Source organism: Nyctereutes procyonoides, unplaced genomic scaffold (genome assembly GCF_905146905.1).
Source record: "Nyctereutes procyonoides isolate TBG_1078 unplaced genomic scaffold, NYPRO_anot_genome, whole genome shotgun sequence".
Taxonomy (NCBI): Eukaryota; Metazoa; Chordata; class Mammalia; order Carnivora; family Canidae; genus Nyctereutes; species Nyctereutes procyonoides.
This window is the reverse complement of record NW_026575136.1, coordinates 21,812,110-21,832,541: the sequence shown is the minus strand read 5'-3', so window position 1 is coordinate 21,832,541 and position 20,432 is coordinate 21,812,110. Positions and strand designations below refer to the sequence as shown.

The following is a 20,432-nucleotide window of genomic DNA, read 5'->3' as shown; positions in this document are numbered from 1 at the left end:
CCCTGAGTGGGAGTCAGGCTTCTCCTACAAAATGACAGGAAACTTTCAGTTTTATGATTTTAGAAATGCTTAAGAAGTTGTGTTGTGGTGCATGCTTTTAAGATCCAGGACAAATAGGTGAAGGACAAAGGAGGGATAGGAGAAGAGGTGTGTAGGGAACACACAGGGAGGGAAGACAAGGGCATACGCCGACTTGGGCTGTTACTTCCGATCTGAATTGATGCTTCCAGTTCAATTCAAGTGTGCTTGCTTGCTTTCTCTCTTTCCTTTTTATAAAATTTTTATTTATTTATTCATGAGAGACTCACAGAGAGAGGCAGAGACACAGGAAGAGGGAGAAGCAGGGAGCCTGATGTGGGACTCGATCCCAGCACCCTGGATCACACCCTGAGCCAAAGGCAGATGCTCAACCACTGAGCCACCCAGGCGTCCTTCAAGTTATTGGGTTTCTTTCATCTATTAAATGAGGAGAATCATTTCAGTCGATGATTATCGATGGATGGTTGTTGAGTATCCCAGAGCTTATGCTGGTTGGTGACTTGGGGTCTGAGGGAACAGGAGGGAACCCCAGTAGTTGAGTTGAGGGGCCAGGAGGGGGGCATGGGCTGAGGAGTGGTGAGACCCACGTGACATTTCAGCTCGACTGTCTCCTAGGTGTGACTTTGGGCAGGTTCATTAGCCTTTGAGGGTTTCAGTTTCTTTACCTGAAAAATGGGATTTATTTTTTTTAAAGATTTTATTTATTTATTTGAAAGAGAGAGAACAAGCAGGGAGGAGGGGTAGAAGGAGAGAGAGAGAGAGAGAGAGAGAGAGAGAGAGAGAGAGAGAGAGAGAGTGAGAAGACTCCCTGATGGGCAGCTCCGGTGGCTCAGCAGTTTAGCGCAGCCTTCAGCTCAGGGCATGATCCTGGGGATCCGAAATCGAGTCCCACATCGGGCTCCCTGTATGGATCTTGCTTCTCCCTCTGCCTGTGTCTCTGTCTCTCTCTGTGTGTCTCATGAATCAATAAATAAAATCTTTAAAAAAAAAAAAAAGACCCCTGATGAGCTGAATGTGGGACTCGATCCCATGAACCCTGGGATCATGACCTGAGCAAAGGCAAACACTTAACCAACTACACCACCCAGGTGCTCCAAAATGGGGTTTCAACGAAAGAAGAAATACAAGCAAAGTGTCCACTGTGGTATCTGGTACGTTAGAGGAGGTTGCACTTCAAGAATAATTGCTAGTTCTTTCCTTCCTTCCTTTGAAAATCTCTTATCTCAGCCAAGGGCAGAGAATACGGAACAGAAGTTTGAGTTTTAAAAACCACTGTGCTTAGCAAATGTGTGTGTGTGGGTGGGGGGAGGATTGTGGGGGAAGGTCGATCTCAGAAAATAGTGGTTTAATGTCCATGCACTGACTGGATAAGATCCGAGGAATATTCTAAACTTAACCCACATTATCAGCCTCACAGGAAATTGGGTTAACTGTTCTTTGTTCTGGGCTTTGCCTTATGTTTGGTGACTCTGAGAGATCTATATAAAGATTAATACTTTCTCCTTTCCACACATGCTTCCTAATAGCCCCTCACAAATACTATATCGGATTCCGGTACGTCCATCCTTTAACAGAAGAAGCAATTGAAGAGATGGAGAGAGATGGGATCGAAAGGGCCATCGCCTTCACGCAGTATCCGCAGTACAGCTGCTCCACCACAGGTGAGGCTTCACCTTGACAGTGGGGGTGGGGGTGGGAGGAATGCCTGGCCCCGGCCTCAGTCACCAGGGAACCTGAGTGCGGAAGGACAGGATAAATCATCCTTCAATTTGAATGGCGAATCCAGCCTGGCTGCTTTAAACATGAGGGTTCAGGTCAGTCTATTTGAAATCTCATGGTTCATCTGTCCCTTGAGTTATGGGCCAGTCGGCCACGAATTACAAATGGTGGGTGGAAGGTGGTTGTCGCTAGCGCTCGGTACCTTAATGTAGTTGTGTGATGGATCCGTGATGAACCTGAAGCCTCGTCCTATGTTTGCGTAATAAACCTTATTTTTATGGCAACTGTAACATTCTTAGTAATGTAGCAAAGGTGATAGCTGTTTCCGCTTGGAAAGCAGAGGTGCCCAGGTAGCATGAGAAATATTGGTATGTTTTTTTGTGATGCTTCATTTATGGGCTGGTTTACTGGTTAAACCAAAAGTCAGCTGGAGGTTCCCTTTGTAAACTTCTCTCAGTGTTCTAGATTTTGGAAGATTATTACTGTGTGTTGTTCCTATAGATTTAACTGGAGCAGGAGAATAATCATTTTTGCCCTCTCTATGTCATTGGTAATAGGTAAAGCTTCTACTGTTGCCCACAAATACATTTCATTGTGTTCTATTTCAGGGATTGGAGTCAGCACATTTTGACTTCCAAATTGCTTTTGGATGTTAGGACATATTATTTCTATAATTATCAAGAGAAATAAAAGGCTGTTGGAGGAAATGTTCAAACCCTGTTGTGTGCCTTAAATGCTTGTTCAGAGCTCCTATGAAAATGCCTGAGTTCTCAGACATCTCAAGAGTTTGAGTTGTGACTTCCTTTGGAAATGGATCTCTGTAACACAAGATGTCTGCTAATAATGTTATTGGGGAAGAAATCGGATTTTATAAGTTTTTAAGCATACTTTTGCTTGCTTTAAAAAATACTTCTCAAATGGCGGGGTACCTGGGGATAGCTCAGTTGGCTGAGTGTCTGACTCTTGATTTCAGCTCAGGCCATGGTCTCAGGGTCATGGGATTGAGCCCTGTGTCGGGCTCTGTGCTCAGCATGGAGTCTGCTTGTCCCTCTCTTGCTGCTGCTGCCCCCTCCTACCCCCCGTACTCTCTTTCTTTCTCAAATAAATAAATAAAAATTTAAAGATACCTCAAATGTAGATGTCTATTGTCAACATTAGACAAGTTAAGAAAATGGTTATTGGTATGACAGAGGATTGACTGTGGATTTCATTTCACAACTGACTCTACCAGTGGGTTTCAGGTGTCATTGTCTGTGTGGCTTTTCCCTGGTACATCTCACGTGAAAGGGCAGGTACATCTTCACTCAAGGATGCAAAAGCCTTTGGAAAGCACATTCTTTCTTTGAGGCCACGAGAGTGTTGTTACCCTGCTGTACCATTTGGGCACACTTTGTTGTGGTAGAGCCGATATATCCTGTGTATCAATAACACGCAATTTTTTTTTAACACGTATTTTTTAGTTCTATTTTCCCCTTAATTACTGTTTCTGGTAGTTTATCAGATGTTTCTAATGTGACCCAGAAGAACTAACGTGGCTTCCGGAAGTCCTTCTGTGGCTTCAGAAGTCTTGAAGATGATAATTGCCTGTACAGTGTGGCTTGCAGTATGAATATGCCTGTGACTGTGTGATTTCTGAAAAGATTGTTTTCAAGCCCACAGTTGACTCCATTTGGATTTATCTGACTCATTGTATTCCGGAATGGAACTTACTTATCTTTTTGAAAATCAAGTTTTAGGCTAAGTATACATTTGATTTAACTATGGGCTGTATCCGGGCTCTTATTTTAATCTGGGGACATATCAGATAAGCAGTCCTCATCGATACAGAAACCAGTGGATTGGTGTTGGGAAGCAGGGAAATATTTTGGAACATTTGCCCTATGTTAAGATTGAGGAAGAGGCTCCGAGTTAGGCTTAGTTGCATAGGATTAGCCTTGGCCTGGATGCCAGCTCCCCTAGGCAGGAAGAATTTGCATTCGGTTGGCATCATCTGCCTACCTTCAATCTTTGAATTTTCGTGATTTTGACCTCCTGGTTAAAAATAAAAGTTTTGTTAGATTACTTGTAAGAATTTGTTACCCATTTAACTTATTCTGGGGAACAATGATAACCTTGTAGAAGCAGATAAAAATAGAGAATGCTCATGCAGACCTAAATAAACTAGTCTTCTTATCAACAAGTCATTTAAAAACATGGTTATAAAGCTTTTATTGTAAGGGAGAAAATATGCACCTCATACTATTAAATAAAAATATCCCAAGTACTTAGGATACAAAATTGCACCCATGCTAAAATTACAACTTTGTGAAACAAAGCAGCCATACAGGAAAATAATAGGAGAGCTATGCTAGAGTCGAATGGTGGCTGTAATAGCATCCTGGATCATGGCCAGTTTCTTTTTTCCTTTATTCCCCACCCTCTACATTTTCTGCTGGGGTTGATTACCTTCATAATGGGGGAAAAAATTAACCTGCTTTCAGATGTTAGACGAGGTTCCTGCAAATCACTGCAGCTTATATTTCATAAATCCTCTGCCATCGTGTTTCTCACTAGAAATGGCCTCACTAGTCTTTGAAAGGCCATTGCAATTGATTGCTTTTTAGTGATCTTCATTTGCAGGGTAGTTAAATCCATCTGCATTTTAGAGCGTTGAAATGATTGTAATTAGACTGATTGAGTACGGAAGCAGTTACCTATTTCGCACTTACTGCCTTTACTAGTCTGTTTTTCATTTTCATTATAATCAACACACATCTACTAAGTGATCCCCTGTATATTTCAGGGAGCAGCTTGAATGCCATTTACAGATACTATAACAAGGTGGGAAAGAAGCCTGCGATGAAGTGGAGCACCATTGACAGGTGGCCCACACACCCCCTCCTCATTCAGGTAAGCTAGCGGCTGCTGGCAGGCTCTGTTGGCCCAGCATCTGGAGTGGGTCAGCTTCTAGTCCCTGCCTAGTTGGTGCTGGCCTTCCATGCCTGACCCTCCTCGTTGCTTAAATTGTGTGCTGAGATTTGAAAAAAGGAAAGGTATTAGAGACTCAACTTGTTATGACAAGAGAAAATAAATTTAAAGGTGAAAGGTGAGAGTCTTTCCTTTCTTTGGATTAACACTGCTAGTTACAAAGTATAGCAGAATTATATCTTGAGTTTTGTGTTTCCCGATATCCAGGATGGGAAAGGTTACACAGCGTGTTTCCATTACTTTACATTTATGTAATGAATGACTGACGAATCCTGTATTTTCTGAATCCTTCAGGATGGACAAAAGGTTTAAAAAATGTTGCAAGTTCTGAATCTACGTGTTCTGACATGAAAATAGATTTAACGTTTCAGTTGAGAAAGCTGTATTAGAAGAAATTTCAGATTTTCCCCATATTATATTATACTTATAATATTTCCATTAAGAGATGCTTGATTTTTGGAGAATCGGTTAAAACTACAATTCAAAAGCCAATAGCTTTGGATGGGTGTCACATAGACTCTTTTGCCATTTCTGCGTGAGAGTAGGACTGGTAATTGCCCTAAAATATACACATGTAGTTTTGTTCTGCCAGAGGGGGCTCCTAGTTGAGGTAGGGGACATAGGACGTGATTTAGGACTCATCCAGTTTATGTTTCATTCTGTGTACATTCTCTGGCAAAGTATCAATTGGAACATTTTTTTTTTTAAGCCTGGAGTCACTTAGAGCCTCTGACCACTAGGTGGGGCTAGACATCGTTAAACGCAGACACTCCCCCCTCCCCTCGCCTGGGCAGGCGGTGCTCCTTAGGCGCAGAGGTGATGGGGCAGGGGGGGTGAGGGGGGTGGGTTAACACTTGGGTGGAAACACAGGCTTCAGTGAAAATGACAAGGAGGTGCCTTCCCTTAGGGCTCTGCCCTCTGGGCCCCGCTCCCCTTGGCTGTGCTGCCGTTAGCCCTGCGGGAGCCCCAGCGTGCCCCCACTGCTCTGCCTGGGCCCTGGGGCCTGGGGCTTCAGGTCAGCACTGACATGTGGTAGCAGGGAACCGAGGGATCTGCACAGCATCTGCCTGCCCTGATCCAGTGAGTAATTAGATTTGCATTAAAATTCAGCCCTTTGAAAAGGGGGGAAGCAGAAAGATGGAAAGGTCTCTTAACTGAGGAAGTCTCCGTTCACAAAATGAAAGGGCATTTTAGAGACATTTATCTGCCCTTCTAGATGGCGTGATTGAAGGCTCTGAGAGCCGCCTGCCCCTTTCATTCCGCACAGAGATTGCACACAGAAAATACCGCAGACCGATTGTGGATGATCTAAGTAGCACTTCTACTCGCCTGTGACTCCTCAGTTTTGACGGCGGCTTAGCGTCTGCCGTAAGCCGTAGCAAATTGTGTTTCTGCTCGCACTTTTGTTGAGATGAGAAAAGGAAAAATGCTAAAATTCTCTGGAAACAAACGTTTACGGATAGGCTTTACTCTTCACATCATGTAGCTGACGTGAGGAGGTTTGCTATCTAGCAGAAATTTAAAGAGAGACAAGTCAAACCCTAAACAGAAACTAAAAACAGTTGAAAACGAACACCAAAAATATCATTTTACTGCGCCTTTTCTCCTGGTTACAGGTAGTAGTTGCTCGAAACCGTTATTTTACTACCGTCCACCCAAGTACTGCTACTTCTTGAGCTGCCGGGGTAATTGGAGTAAATGTAGGCTCCAGGCTCCTCTGTGAACTTGATAGCAGGCCTCCTTAGCTGCTCTCCTGTCTGACCAAATGCAGCCCTCCCTGAGCATCCTTAGTTTCCAAGCACTGCAAAGACCGCCAGAAAATACTGGTTTTGTTTATGTCTAATCTTACCACATTTACTCTGAAGATGAATTATAAATTTGGGAAAGGAAACTCTCTAGGCACCGTCTTGTACCTTAGTGCATTTATTCACCAAATTTTGAGGGTTTGGAAACAATAATATCTCAGTGCTGATTAGGGAATTATTTGCTCTTCTTATAGTATCAACCACTGATGTATCAAAATCCCAAGAAGCGCAGATGTATGTGGTTCTGGTAAACCATCCTTTATGATTCGTTAAAAAGCCTTCTTATTTGGGAATAAGTTTAAACATGCAAAAAAGTTGCAAGACTGAGAATCATATAGGAACTCGACTGCCTAGATTCACATATTATTTGCATTTATTCCACTCGGGGTGTGTGTAGATGTCTGTGTGTATACATTTTTTTTTTTTTTTTTTTTTTTGCTGAACCTTTTGAGAATAACTTCTACCTACAAAATCACCCTTAACACCTAAATAGCAGGGATCTTCTCTGCCTTGACCATGGTACAATATTCAACTTCAGTAAATTTAACATGGATACTTAAATTCATCTAATCTACATTCATATTCCAATCCTGTCAATTGACCCATTAATGTCCTTTGTAGCATTTGCTTTCTGAGTTAAGTGACAAAGAATGATTAAAGTGTAAGATGAAAGAAAGCCTCTTCAGATCGGGTATTTCAGCACCTATTGATGTAAATCGGAAAGAGCCAACTAGACGGAGGGAATTAACTGGTCTGGTGGACAGAGCTTTGGAGGTGGAGGCAGGGCCTGCCTGGCAGCCCAGGTCCCGCAGATGTGACTGAATGGGCCCCCACGTCGGCCGCTCATCCCCCCTCTGTGAATTTAATGAGAGTGGTACAACCTCTCATCTGTTGTGATGAAGGTTGTTACGAACGACTCAGGGAGGATACTGGGCTCAGAAGGAAAAGGTCGTAAAAATAGAATAGTATTTTCTTATTCCTCTACTATTTGTGTCTAATGTGTTTTAACGTGATAGGCCTGAAAGCCAAACTGAGGAAGATTTAGAAAGAGCCTGTAAGCTGTTTTCCTGCTAACCGAGCAAATGAGAGGTCTTAAAACAACTTCTCCTTCCCATCTGTGCCTTCTTTCCATCTGGAAGTGTGCCCTGTTCCTCCCGAGGGGAAGCAGATCCAGAGCGTTCATTTTCAGCGAGCCATTAGCGAGCTTTAGAAGTTTCCCATCAAATTCCCTAGGCCCCTGAAACCGTTATGAGCCATTTTGATGATGAACCAAAGCAAGAAGAGACTGTACTGTTTGCAGTTTTTTTTTTTAAGAGAGTTCCAAGTTTTTGAGGGTTGCCAGGAGATTTTTTTCGCAGCTCTCATTTTAAAAATATTTTCATTTCCTTCTATTTCTTTCTTCCCACCTCCTTCTAATCCTCCTTTCTTGCCATTCCCGCAGTGCTTTGCAGACCACATAGTGAAAGAGCTGGACCACTTTCCACTTGAGAAGAGAAGTGAGGTGGTCATTCTGTTTTCTGCTCACTCGCTGCCGATGTCTGTAAGTAAGCATTTTGTCGGATGACCTAGTGGTAGAGGATTTCTGAATGTGCCAATGGGAACCAGCTTCTAGAGTGCCCAGAGCCCAGTGCAAGGACAAGGTCTAACATCTCCGACTTATGTATGTGCTAATTTAACTAGACTCATTTCTTGAAACCTAATAAGAGTTCAAATAATAATATTGTGAATAAATATTGTCTTAATAAACCCCTTTAAAATAACTTGAAGGTGTGTTCACATACAGGAGTTTTCAGGAAGTGGGACAGGGAAAGGAAGGCTGCCTTTGGCTGCCCCGTTGAAGGAGCTCACCTGCTGTTCCGGTCCACGCCTGGCACTGAAGGGCCTCCTATCGCACCAGGCCACCTCCTGTCCCACTCCTTGTCAAGACCCAACAGGGGCTGTTTGAATTCCAGGAAATGATTACAGTGTTTAATTTCCTAGGCTTTGAGCCCACATTTTAATTTAGCAAGGGGCTGTGGAGTGTGACCTGGGTGCTCCTGCGTTCTTCCCGTGACACTGGGTGTTCACTAAAATACCACCTCTGAGCCGTAGCTTGCTGCACATTTGCCAACGAGAATGATCGGGCTGTGCGGTACATGAGGTGCTTGGAGTCAGCAGCCAGGTTCAGCAGCTCAGAACTATCCCTGGGCCTAAAAACTTTGCTTTCAAAGCCAGAGAGGTGGAGAATTACACCTTCGGAGGTGTCAGGAAGGGTTTGATTCCAGAATTAATGGAGTTAACCTGCATGGCTGGGGCCACTCTCCTCCTCCTCCTCCTCCTCCTCCTCCTCCTCCTCCTCCTCCTCCTCCTCCTCCTCCTCCTCCTCCTCCTCCTCGGTCTTTACTGCCACCTGCTGGTCACCGGGGTTGAGCCCTTACAGCTTCTCTGCTCAGCCACCGCCACCCAGCAGGTGCTGCGTCAGCCGTCAGCCTTAGGCGGTAGGCAGCCCTGGAGACCAGTCTCTCTCTGCTGGAAGCCTGCCGAGTTTATTTTAACAAGTTCGTATTCTCCCTTGTGGGATCGTGCACATCCTCTTCACATGTCCATCCTGCTGCTCCGCCCGCATCCTTTTCATAGCTGTCCTAGGTGTGATGAGGCCGTGTCTGAAGTGCCAGAAGGGAAGCTCTTGAACTGGGAGCCGAGGAAACACATTTTTGCGCATGAACGATTCCAGGTGCTGCCTTCCCTTCCCTCCCCACCGCCGCACTTCCTTTCTTCCCCGCAGGGACCCAGCATGCCACTACCAGGTTTCTTTGCCGTGCAGGGGCCATGCGGGGCCGCAGGGGCCATGCGGGGCCGAGAAGGGCCGGGAAGACAGCGGGACAGTCAGGGAAGACAACTGTTCTTTTTTTCTTTTTCTTTTTTTAGTAATAAATTTATTTTTTATTGGTGTTCAATTTGCCAACATGCAGAATAACACCCAGTGCTCATCCCGTCAAGTGCCCCGCTCAGTGCCCGTCACCCATTCACCGCCCCCCCCCCACCCTTCTCGCCTTCCACCACCCCTAGTTCATTTCTTAGAGTTAGGAGTCTTCATGTTCTGTCTCCATTTCTGATATTTCTTACCCATTTCTTCTCCCTTCCCTTCTATTCCCTTTCACTATTATTTACATTCCCCAAATGAATGAGACCATATAATGTTTGTCCTTCTCCGATGGAGCTGGATGGTATTATGCTGAGTGAAATAAGTCAATAGGAGAAGGGAAGACAACTGTTATAACAGGCTTTTCTTTCCCCTGCACTTGCTTCTAGTGACTTTTTCCTCCTTAGTAACTTTTTTTTGTTTTTTAAGATTTTATTTATTCATGAGAGACACACAGAGAGAGGCACAGACACAGGCAGAGGGAGAAGCAGGCTCCCTGCAGGGAGCTGGATGTGGGACTTGATCCTGGGACCCCAGGATCACGCCCTGAGCCGAAGGCAGACACTCAACCACTGAGCCACCCAGGTGCCCCTTAGTGACTTTTTAAAGATTTATTATTTGGAAGTAATTTTAGACTTTAGGCAAAGTTGTAAAAATAGCACAGAGAGTTTATAATATATATATATTATATATATATATATGCTCTTCCCTTAGCTTCTCCACGCTGAACTCTCTGTAACCGTAGTACAGTGACCCAGAGCAGGAGGCTAACAGCAGTGCAGTGATGTCAGCCTAAGGCCAGGCTTTATTAGATTTCACCACTTCTTCCACAATTTTCCTTTTTTGTCTGGGATCCAGTCCAGTGTCCCATGTATCTTCTCAGTCTCCCTCAATCTGTAATGGTTCTCATGCTTTCCTTGTTGTCAGTGACCTTGAGGTTTTTGAAGAGTGATTTAGTGGACTGTCTGCTATTTTGTAGCAGGCTCCTCCATGGAAATTTGTCGGTTATTTTGCCACGATTAGGGTGAGGTTATGTAGTACTTGGGAGGCACAGCCCAGGGTGATCCGTCCATCTCAGTGCATGATATTGGGGTGCATGATGACAACATGTTCTCTGCTGGGGATGTGATCCTTGGTCATTTGTCTAAGGTGGTATCTGCTGGATTTGTATATTGTAAAGTTACCATTTTTCTCTTCGTAATTTAAAATATCTTAGGTGATGGACGCCTGGGTGGCTCAGTGGTTGAGCGCCTGCCTTTGGTTCAGGTCGTGATCCCTGGAATCTTGGGATCGAGTCCCATGTTGGGCTCCCCATGGGGAGCCTGCTTCTCTCTCTGCCTGTGTCTCTACCTTTGTCTCTGTGTCTCTCATGAATAAATAAATAAAATCTTTAAAAAAATAAAATATCTTAGGTGAGATACTTTGAGACTATGCAAATGTCTTGTTCCTAGATTTGTGCCTACTAATTTTAGTATATACGCCTTCAGTATATCTCACTGGTAGAAATTATTTCTGTGTGGTTCTAATGGCGACTTTATATTTCCCTCATTCATTCTATATTTAGGTTTCTAATGGTTTTTTAAACTAACTTTTAGTAATATTATAAAATAGTTTATCAATATTTCACTTCAACAATAATTATTGAGCACTGTTGTATCTACTATATTCTAAGCACTGTTCCCTCCTCTGTCATATGGGAATGAACAACATAGACAGAAGTCTTTGCCCCAGAGAGTGGGGGTGGGAAACAGATAATGAACACACTACAGGAGAAGATAGTATGGTGTGTTAGGAGGCCACAAGTGGTATGAGAAGCAATAAAGCAGTGTGAGAAGTTGGGGAGTCAGTACACAGCTAAATGTTAAAGCAGTGAAAATAAAATTTCTGTTCAACATTTTTACGAGTATCAACAAGCTGTTGGGTCAGGACCAGTCATCAGACATTCACTGTGCACAGAGCACTCACCTTGTAGTCCGTTGCTGTGGGGCCCGTGGGGGGAGGACAGGGATCAGGAGTCACAGGTGGTATTCTCGAGGAGCCTCAAGTCTGAACCCACGTGCTGCTTCTCCCCTGCATCTTACTCCACCAGCATTTGCCCCTGTGTTGAGCTGGCTCCATGGACTCCACAGGTCCATGCGCCATCCATACAATACTCCCAATTCCTGCCTTCCCTATTTCAGGTGGGGGAACCGAGAGACCCCTCCTCCCTCATTAGATATTGTCAATCTCCCATGAATAACATAGACGTAGAATTTGACATATTCATAGGTACTTAGAGGTGAGTGAGTGCGTTGTTCTCCTTTGGCCTGTGAGGAAACAGATCCAAGCAAGTTAGGTGATTGAGCTCAGATTGTATCATCATTAGTGTAGAAGACAGAAGGGGGGACTCCAGTCCCCGGCTCACGCCACCTCACTGCGCAGTCTGAGGCTCTCGGAACCCTTGGCAGTGTTGGTGACTGAACACCTGTGTGTCTCTGCTGCAGGTGGTCAACAGAGGGGACCCCTATCCTCAGGAGGTGGGCGCCACTGTGCAGAGAGTCATGGATAAGCTGGGTTACTCGAACCCTTACCGGCTGGTTTGGCAGTCTAAGGTAGGTGGCTTCTGCTCGTTTGCCAGCAGTCAGCAATTCTGAGCATGTCTATTTTAGGACTTTGTTATAAGATGATAGATTTGGCTCTTTCATATACGCAGAATGTTCTATAACCTGGTGACTCACCATGAGCAGAAAGAACTCTGCAAGCAGGTAAAATGGAGGGGAAGTCAAGTGACTAGTTGAATGTCATTGACTCAATGTATTATTTTTAGTTGTAATGACAGAAATGATCTTTTCTTTATATTATGCCAACTTCTAGAAGGATTCAAGCTTAATATAGAAATACCAAAGCCCAGGAGAGCAGATGTAAAGCGTGGTCCTCCCTCCCACCGGGAGGCATGTGTGTGTCCAGGGCAGTGGGCTGTGGTGTGCCGGAGGCTCAGGGGGAGAAGTGGGTCCCCGTGTGCATTCCATCCTGCTTTCCCACAGGTTGGTCCGATGCCCTGGCTGGGGCCTCAGACAGACGAGACTATCAAAGGGCTTTGTGAGAGAGGGAGGAAGAACATCCTTTTGGTTCCAATAGCATTTACCAGCGATCACATTGAAACCCTGTATGAACTGGACATCGAGTACTCTCAAGTTCTAGCTAACGAGGTGAGTGTGATTATTAGTCCCGCTAATAAACTGTGATTTGTTTTGAGAGGAAACTTGCTCTGCAAGGATGTAATTGTATCATTCAAAAACACCGTTCAGTGGTTAGCAGAGGGGAGGTGGGTGGGGGATGAGTGAAGCAGGTAGAGAGGATTAAGGGTATGACCTGTCTTGATGAGCCCTGAATAATAGGCAGAATTGTGGGGTCACTATATTGTACATCTGAAACTAATATAACACAGTATGTTAATGATACTGGAATTAAAAAATATTTTGAAAGGATTAAAAAACAATATATCGTTCGATATATATGTTTGCATGTAACATGGCCTCATTGTTCTGAATAATACTTAACCTGAGTTAATCCGAGCACATCAGGTTAATTCCATGTCAGCAGGAAGCACTTTTGTGCCTTTGTGAAACCAGATGCCCAGGCATCACCTCGAGCAACATCATTTTGTCTAGTTTGAGTTCCTGTACTACATGGAAGTGATAAAAAAAAAAAAAAGCAACAAAAAAACCCTGTGGTTTCTTAAGAAAAAATAATTGTACTTTCCACCAATTTGGAGGAAAAGAACTGTATTGTGCTATCATTCCTTTTCTTGGCCCAATAGTGCCCTTTATTTGGGGCTTTTACACAGTTTCTTGCTGGCTTTTGAGGCGTAGAAGAGTCATTGTCATGAAAGAGAAGACCGTAGAATCAACACTGAAGCAGTGTGTGTTGTAATTCCCTTGACCTGCTTCATACACTCACTCAATTAGCTGCGGTGTTGTGATCAATCTGATTAGTGAAATAGCAAATACCATCCTTAGTGTCTTGTAATGTAAGATGTGAATTATCATTCACAGTGGAGAAAAACTTACTGTTCACCCTTCTTATGGCTTCGGAGGGCCGGCCTGAAACCCGAATCCAGTGTATAGCATTGTTACCCTGGGAATCTTGGGACCCAAGAGCCCGTCTACCCCCATCCTCTGCCAGAACTCCCGATCCTGGTCACTCTCATGCGTGATTGATGGAGGCCTGGCCTCAAAGGATGCTTCACCCTGTCCGGGACTGGGTGGCAGGTGCAGGGCAGGGTGAGAGTGGGTCGGGGAGAGCTTTAGCCAGCACCCAAGCCCACAGGTTTTTGTTTATGCAAGCTGGTCATCAATCAAATGGTGAGGAAGTTAGAGGGTGCCTAAATTACTTGTCAGTAATTCTGATACAGAATTTATGGCACAGTTGTGATCGGCTAAAGTGAGGTTGCAGGGTTGTCCGTGGATTTCATGTAATGGTGCCTTCCAAAGCCTACCCTGACTCTGGCTGCGCATGAGCTTCCTAAAAAAACTTCACGTGCAGATATAGTTCATACCAGTATGTTTGGAAAATAAGGTTTTGTTTGTATTGAACAATAATTCACACTCATTAATATCACTAAACTGAGTTTATTCCTTAGTAATCAAATGGGTTAATGGTGACTAATTAGTCCACAGAGAGAATAAAGAAAACTACATAGCTACAGTTTACTTCATTGTTTCGATGGGAGAATATGTTTAAAACAACTTTCTTTAAAAAGTAGTTTGAATTTTTTCCCAAGATGCAGTTACTGCTTTTCGAAAATAAAAATACTAAAGAGCTCAGACAATTCAGAGAAGTATCACATAGAGAGTAGAGCTCACTTGGAATCTTAGCCCTGAGAGGGGCCGGGGTGGCTCAGTTGGTTGCATGTCTGACTCTCGATTTCGGCTCAGGTCCTGATGTCAGGGTCATGAGATCGAGCCCGGTGTCTGGCTGTGTGCTGGGCATGGAGCCTGCTTAGGATTCTCTCTTCTTCGCTCTCTGCTCCTCCCCTGCCTCCCACTCTCTCTGTCTTTCAAAAAAAAGAATCTTACCCCTGAGAGATAGTTAATATTTTGATAAAAATAAGTCCCCTTTTTTCTCTAAATGTATGTGTGTACCTTAATAAAAATGGCATTCTTCTACATGTTTAACAAAAATGGCATTTTATTCATATTATTTTATAACCTGTTCTCCCTTAAAAATATCTTACGGCTCTAAATCAATAAATGTAATTAGATGTACATAATTATTTTTCACGAATCCTTGATCAGTATATGTTTAAGCTGTCTCCAACTTTTTACTTTCCTGAACTGCTTTGTAATAAGCATCATCTTCTTTTCCTTTTTCCAGTTGTTTTCTTAGGGAAAATTCCTAGAAATGGAATTTAAATATTGGTAGAGATTTTACTGGATTGCCCTACAGAGTTGTATCCTTTAACTCTCCCGCCTGCCATGTTCAGGAACGTTGCCAGCATTGCTTGTCCTGCTGTCACTGACTTCTACCTGGAGTTTTAGAATACAGTTTTTTTTTTCTTTTGTTTTAAAGATTTGTTTATTTATTTATTTGAGAGTCAGTGTGCAGGGGGGTGGGGGCGGAGGCAGAAGGAGAGAGAATTAAAATTTTTTTTAATTTAAATTCAATTTGCCAACATACAGTATAACACCCAGTGCTCATCCCGTCAAGAAGGAGAGAGAATCTTAAGCAGATTCCACAGTCAGCGTGGAGCCTCACACGGGGCTCGGTCTCACAACCCTGAGATCATGACCTGAGCTGATATCAGGAGTCGGTCGCTTAACCAAGTGAGCCACCCAGGCACCCCGCATACAGTTTCTTTTTAGGTTGAGAACTCTGTGTTTGCTGAATCTCCCCATTTTCCCCATGCCAGTTAAAGCTAACTTAAAAGATGAATCTAAAAGCCACAGCATTTCAGAAAGGGAAAGAGAAGATCTTAACTATCTGAGTGAACAATAATTAGGTGCTCCTTAATTATTTGGGGAATAATCAACTGCGTATTAGCAAAGGTGATAGTAAAACAGTCCTCAGGCTTTATTTTGGATTTTTCTACGTACAAATATATTTAAAAACCCCACTCTGCATTGGATCCCATCTAGGTTCAATATACTTGAAATGAATCTACCTCTTTTTGGCAGTTGGAATCAAAACAGGCATAAAGATTTATTTAATTAAGGCAACATTGTGCTTAGGTAGAGTCTGTAAAAGTGTGCATTAGAAAGGTGGAATTAAAAAAAGAATCATAAGCAGATTTGAATTACTTGAGAGTTCTGTCAAATACAGCCTCAAAAATGACTTGGAAACTGAAAACCTATGGGAAGATAACAGGGTGGGGGGAAGGAAGAAAAATTGAGAGCAATTTTATGATAACGGAGGTGAAAATCTACATCTGTGTCTGAGCCCGGGACAGTTTTCATTTCTGAGTCATCTGGGAACACTTTGGAAATCAGACTTTAAGCTGGGTATGTATCTAAATTCATTTATTTATTTTGTCATAGCAGTTTCTTTAAAAAAAAAAAAGGAAACTAAAACATGGATGTGTTTTTCCTTCTTTTTTCTCATCTGATTCAGTGTGGAGTTGAAAACATCAGAAGAGCAGAGTCTCTTAATGGAAATCCATTGTTCTCCAAGGTATCTATAGTGTTACAACCACTTTAGTAGAACATATCGGAGAGAAATCCTCTGAGAAACTCTTACAGAATATTGGTTTTCTCACATATTAGAACATTTTGAGTTCCAATTAATTACAAAAATAAAATCGAATTCCTTATACTCTTGCTCCTTTTTCCTTTAGATAGCCCCAATTTTCTGATTCCTCCCACCTCTGACTATGTCTAATTTAAGGCCTGCCTTTCCAGGGCAAGCCTTAGCAGGTGGGGTAAGAGGATGTTCTTCTCTAAAATGTCTATTTTAACTTTCCTCTAAGCTGGGGATCCTGAGCAAATGAAGATATTAGAGACTCCAGTTCAAAGCAATCATAATTCAGATGAAAAGCTGCCCTCTGCCACCGTGGTTATTGGGGCCGATGGGAGGGGGAGACGCATGGGGAGACCGCAGACGTTTTGCTTCTGAGGAATCTCCGCTTCTTGTCGCCCGTCTTCCAGGCCCTGGCCGATCTGGTGCTCTCACACATCCAGTCAAACGAGCTGTGCTCCAAGCAGTTGACTCTGAGCTGTCCGCTCTGTGTAAATCCTGTCTGCAGGGAGACTAAATCCTTCTTCACCAGCCAGCAGCTGTGACCCCCGCCGGAGGACCCCGCGGGATTAGGCAAATGCCCAACCCCCAGATGCCCCTGTTGTGGAGGAGCTGTATTTAGGGGCCAAGGAAGACAGTTACATCGGGATCTGCACAGCCTTTGGGCACAAATTGTGTGATTTCTTGAGGAACAGACTCTGAAATCCTTACTAGGGTTTTCTGTTTTTCTATACCAATGCAGTAAGCATTTGTATGCCCCCTCTGTGTGTAAAGGTACCAGTTGGGAATGTCCACTGGGTTATTTAAAAAAGGAGTTTTAAAAATTTCTCTTAATAGATGCACCCATATTATAAATAGAGATTTTGGTTTTATTGCCCAAAAAACCTGCCAGGGTATAGAGAGTCCCCTCTATGGGCTGTCAGTGTGAATGTGATCTGTTTACAATCTTGTGCATAGGGCTGTCCTTGTTTTTGAAGGGAACATAGTTAAGTAAAGGAAATATAATTTGAAAGGGAACTGTTACCCGACCTTTCCCTTGGCCCACGGGTTCCAGAATGCCAGTGAGGTGGTGTGGTTGCCTGTAGTGGCTGCTTTTGCCAGTGATGTCACCGTTAGTTGGCCATTTGGGTACTCACATGTGAGCCTCACTTTCTTCACCCTAAAACCAATCAGGTGCAGACTCCAAAAGTGGTCTGAGAGTCCCCAGGCACACAAGGCTCATAAACATGTAGAAACCCAGCATTTGCCATCCATGCCTTGGTGAGGATCTTGGGGCCCACTGCTTCCTGTCTGCAAGGCCAGTGATCCCATGTGCTGACATTGGGCTTCATCTTTAAAGCTCATCCCAGGACCCGAGTGAACCTTGCCATGGAGCATCTTCTTTAATTTGGTTGAATGTCTTCTTTCTGCCTATTTGTGTGAAGCCTTATTTTTATAAAGTCAGCTATGTTTTGTAATCTTGAATTCTTTCTTATAGTTTTTATCATAAAATTATATAACCCTCCTATTGAAGTCTGAAAAATAGAGAAAAGAGAAATAACCACCAATGCAACAGCTACTAATCATATTATTGTATCTCATGGCAGTCTTTTCCTGTGGATATTTTTAATGCCATTGTAACCTTGAATTTGTGAGTGAAGTGTTGCTCTAAAAATGTAGAAATAATGTGAGATCAGAATCTGATCTCCTATACTTGGATTTAAATGGATTAAAAAAATCTCTGATGGATCCGTAATGAATTTGTAATGATTACCTTCTCTTTCCTCTAGGCTCTAAAACTTTGTTCTTCAAAAGAGCGTGTCTTTGATGTTCGTAAAGCCAGTTCATAAAGTGGAAGTATTAGAGGAGTCATAGATCTCCTATATTTGGGATTTACTATATTAATAAATATTATCACATCGTTAAGATTTTAACCATTTGATTCATGCTCTCTGTGAAGTGAAAACTAATGCAAGTCTATTAATAATCAAAATTATTAAATAGGGGGAATTTACTTTGGAATGCAAGAAAAGAAACAGGCCATCCGTTTTAGTTAATAATTTTCCCACGCTGATAACAGCTCTGAAATTTGAGTAAGGTGTGCATTTTTTTCCAAATTGGTCTTCCTATTCGTAGATTGTGTTTTCGGAGAGAAGTACAAGGCATAGGTAGTGGGCTGTTTCCATCAGCTTTGCGGGGATTAGATTTAAGCAGTAGATTGAGTGACTGTCCCACAGTGAAGTGAATGCTCTGGGTTAGTGGGATGGCCCCGGAGGGCAGCATGTGCTTGCAGCCGTTCTCCATGTGTCCTCATGTCTGCTGCCACTGCTTCACGGTACAACACATGTTATGATGCAGATGTTACAGAAAACTCCAAGAGCTCTTGCTAGGATATCTGAAACCCCTCGTTTGCTAAGGAAGCTTCTGACTCAACAGTGAGTGGGCTGTCTGGAATAAATCTGTGATTCTGAGGACCAGAGTGGCCCTTGTAGTGAGAGGCAAAGGGGGTGGCACTGGGATCCCCGCTCATGGCATGTGTTGTTTTGGGGAGGGTCACCTGTGGCTTATTAACCAAAGATGGGTAAGGATCACACTCGAGGGCTCGAGGGGGGCAGGTGGTAGGAGACTGGTGATGCTACTTGTCCACTTTGAAATCCAAGCGTTTGCCCTGGTGATTAGCCAGTGTGCCGCTGGCAGTGCCTTCAAGCTGCGCCTACCGACACCCTGGCTTTAACTGAGGAATCAACCTAGAGAGGAGACTGGCCGGCATGTGACAAGGAGGCAGTGCAGTCTGCCAGGGGTCCTTAGAAGCCCAGCTCCCTGCAGGTATAGCCCAGGAGGAAGGAATGCTCCTCAGGAATCTGCATTCTTGAACGACTTAGCTTTTTTTTTAAGATTTTATTTATTCACGAGTGGCACAGAGAGAGAGGCAGAGACACAGGCAGAAGGAGAAGCAGGCTCCATGCAGGGAGCCCAACGCAGGACTCGATCCCAGGACCTTGGGATCACGACCTGAGCAGAAGGCAGACGCTCAACCACTGAGCCGCCCAGGCGTCCCACGACTTACCTTTTTTAAAGCTAACAGAAATGTTTGCACTCAAGACTTTTTCTGCTTCAGGAGACATGGAACTCCTTGTTAAAAGCCCTTCACATGTCCATCAGTCACTTTTTGGTGCTGACCCACGGTGAGCCCTCCTGATGTCCGCTGGTACCCCAGAGTATACATCCTTGCTCAGGAGGCCCATGAAGAGAATGTTACATTTCTCTAGGATTCCGTTAAGTTTTTCTTTATGACTGAAATCCTATAGACAATGATGACTATGTAGATAGGAAGAGAAAGTGGATTTCCTGCTCCAAGTTGCCCAAATTAAGCCTGTCAGAAGGTGCATTCTCTCCACAACCCTATAGTCATATTAGGTAATTTACAGATTCAAGCTGATCTTGAAAATAGATGGTTTTCCTTTTAATTTCTCTTTGAGAAAAATACTCTGATTTGGTAGGATGAGTTTCTTAGAGTTGTTGCATTTTTCACCCCTTGGTTCATCTGTTCTCATCAATTGGGTATTTAATCCAAGAAACTCTAAGGTGTGTAAGAGAGGCCATATGCTCCATCAGATGCCACCGTGTTTATCCAAAATACGTTATTAAACCATGAGGGTGAGCCACACCACCGAGGAGGGGCAGCGGTAAGACCTGCTCCTGTCCCAGAATATAGGGAACCGCATGGGTCTACAGTCCTAGAACTCCGCTGTGCTCATTCCTCCGTTCTGGGGGTGGGAGGGCCTGGGGGGAAGGGGCCAGCTTGCATGGCTGTAGCTGGCGGGCAGCAATGAAAGCTGGCGGCCGTAGCAAGAACGCACGTCGGTGTGCGCAGGCGTGGGCGCAGGTGCATTACGCCAGGGGCCTCGGGACACATGTTGAGTACCTTGTCTTTAGGCTCTTAGCCTAGCCGGAGAAACCCCTTCAAGGTCAGGATCCTGAAGATGGCAAAGGAACAAGCTTCCCAACACTAGGTGGAAATGGGAAATTGGTTGAGCTGTCACAAGCTGGAAAAGAAAATTCTGAACGGCTGCTAAAACTAGGGCCCCGAATTATAAAACCATTCAGATTCTCAGTCTCAGTAGCAATATGGGGACTCCTCAGAGGAAAACAAGAGCTGACCATTCCTTTGCTTATTTCTAAAAATTATAAAATTAAAAACACGTCAGGGTCATGCCCCAGAAAAACTTTGTAAATATTCTCAGAAGTTTTGTCCTAATTGCCTAATAATTGAGATTCCTTTGTAACAAGCCCCTTCCGCAGCGTCCCAG

General features: G+C 43.8%; 1 protein-coding gene across 1 annotated transcript in view; it reads left to right on the top strand.

Annotated features, from left to right (window-relative positions):
- Nucleotides 1-18,056, top strand: part of LOC129495578 (ferrochelatase, mitochondrial) — a 36,627-nt gene extending 18,571 nt beyond the window's left edge. Inside the window, exons 5-11 of the mRNA XM_055303225.1 lie at nt 1,566-1,700; nt 4,541-4,647; nt 7,972-8,070; nt 11,916-12,023; nt 12,456-12,620; nt 16,021-16,080; nt 16,554-18,056. Of these exons, the coding sequence (XP_055159200.1) occupies nt 1,566-1,700; nt 4,541-4,647; nt 7,972-8,070; nt 11,916-12,023; nt 12,456-12,620; nt 16,021-16,080; nt 16,554-16,688 (809 nt within the window). The 3' untranslated portion in view covers nt 16,689-18,056. The remainder of the gene's footprint in view (nt 1-1,565; nt 1,701-4,540; nt 4,648-7,971; nt 8,071-11,915; nt 12,024-12,455; nt 12,621-16,020; nt 16,081-16,553) is intronic.
- Nucleotides 18,057-20,432: the final 2,376 nt, after the last annotated feature.